The sequence below is a fragment of the Nematolebias whitei genome, chromosome 21 (genome assembly GCF_014905685.2).
Source record: "Nematolebias whitei isolate Nwh7 chromosome 21, NemWhi1, whole genome shotgun sequence".
Classification (NCBI taxonomy): domain Eukaryota; kingdom Metazoa; phylum Chordata; class Actinopteri; order Cyprinodontiformes; family Rivulidae; genus Nematolebias; species Nematolebias whitei.
Window position 1 is genome coordinate 28,895,998 of NC_056518.1, and position 731 is coordinate 28,896,728.

A 731-nucleotide genomic window follows, 5' to 3' on the forward strand; every position below is an offset into this window, starting at 1 on the left:
TGTGTGTGTGTGTGTGTGTGTGTGTGTGTGTGTGTGTGTGTGTGTGTAGGACCTGAGGAACCAGCTGTATGAGTCTTACTACCTGAACTTCATCTCCGCCATCAGCCGAAGTAAACTGGAAGACATCGCCGGCGCCGCGTTGTCCGCTAATGCCGTCACCCAAGTCACCAAGGTTACCATGGTTACACCAAACCTCCTGTTCCTGCAGCCAACAGCGTAAACGCTGAGTCAGCCTTTAGAGATTCTTCTGGATGTTTTTTTTTTTTTTTTTTTTTACAATGTAACCACTTCTGCAGGTTTTATGACGTTCATAAATCAAAATGTCTTTCAGGAGATGGGTGCTCTGTTTGCATTTTTCTTACTTTTATACTTTTCTAAAAATTAACATTTGTTAAAAAAAAAAAAAAAAAAAAGAAATTCCTCAAACACTTTGTTCCTTCAGTTCTGTCAAAACTTTGTTCTTTTTGAAATCTGCTCTCTCGGTCTATTTTTGGCTTTTAATGTTACAATTTGCTTTAAGCTGCTGTTCTGCTACTTTTAGCTATTGTTTAGCCCATTTCTCATTTTCTCTTTGTTTAGCTATTGTTTAGTTTTTAGCTAGTGTTTTTTTTTTTGTCTAAATATTATTTGCTCCTATTTGTTTGCTCTTGAGCAGTTATTCTGCTCCTTTTAGCTACTATACTGCTCTTTAGCTGTTCTCTGTTTAGCATTTAGCCACTGTTCTGTTCTTT

The 731-nt window shown here is 37.3% G+C and overlaps 1 protein-coding gene across 1 annotated transcript in view; it reads left to right on the plus strand.

The window, feature by feature from the left end:
• scfd1 (sec1 family domain containing 1) overlaps positions 1-731 on the plus strand; it is a 32,414-nt gene that overhangs the window by 3,352 nt on the left and 28,331 nt on the right. Inside the window, exon 5 of the mRNA XM_037695148.1 lies at positions 50-172. Coding sequence (XP_037551076.1) covers positions 50-172 — 123 coding nt within the window. The remainder of the gene's footprint in view (positions 1-49; positions 173-731) is intronic.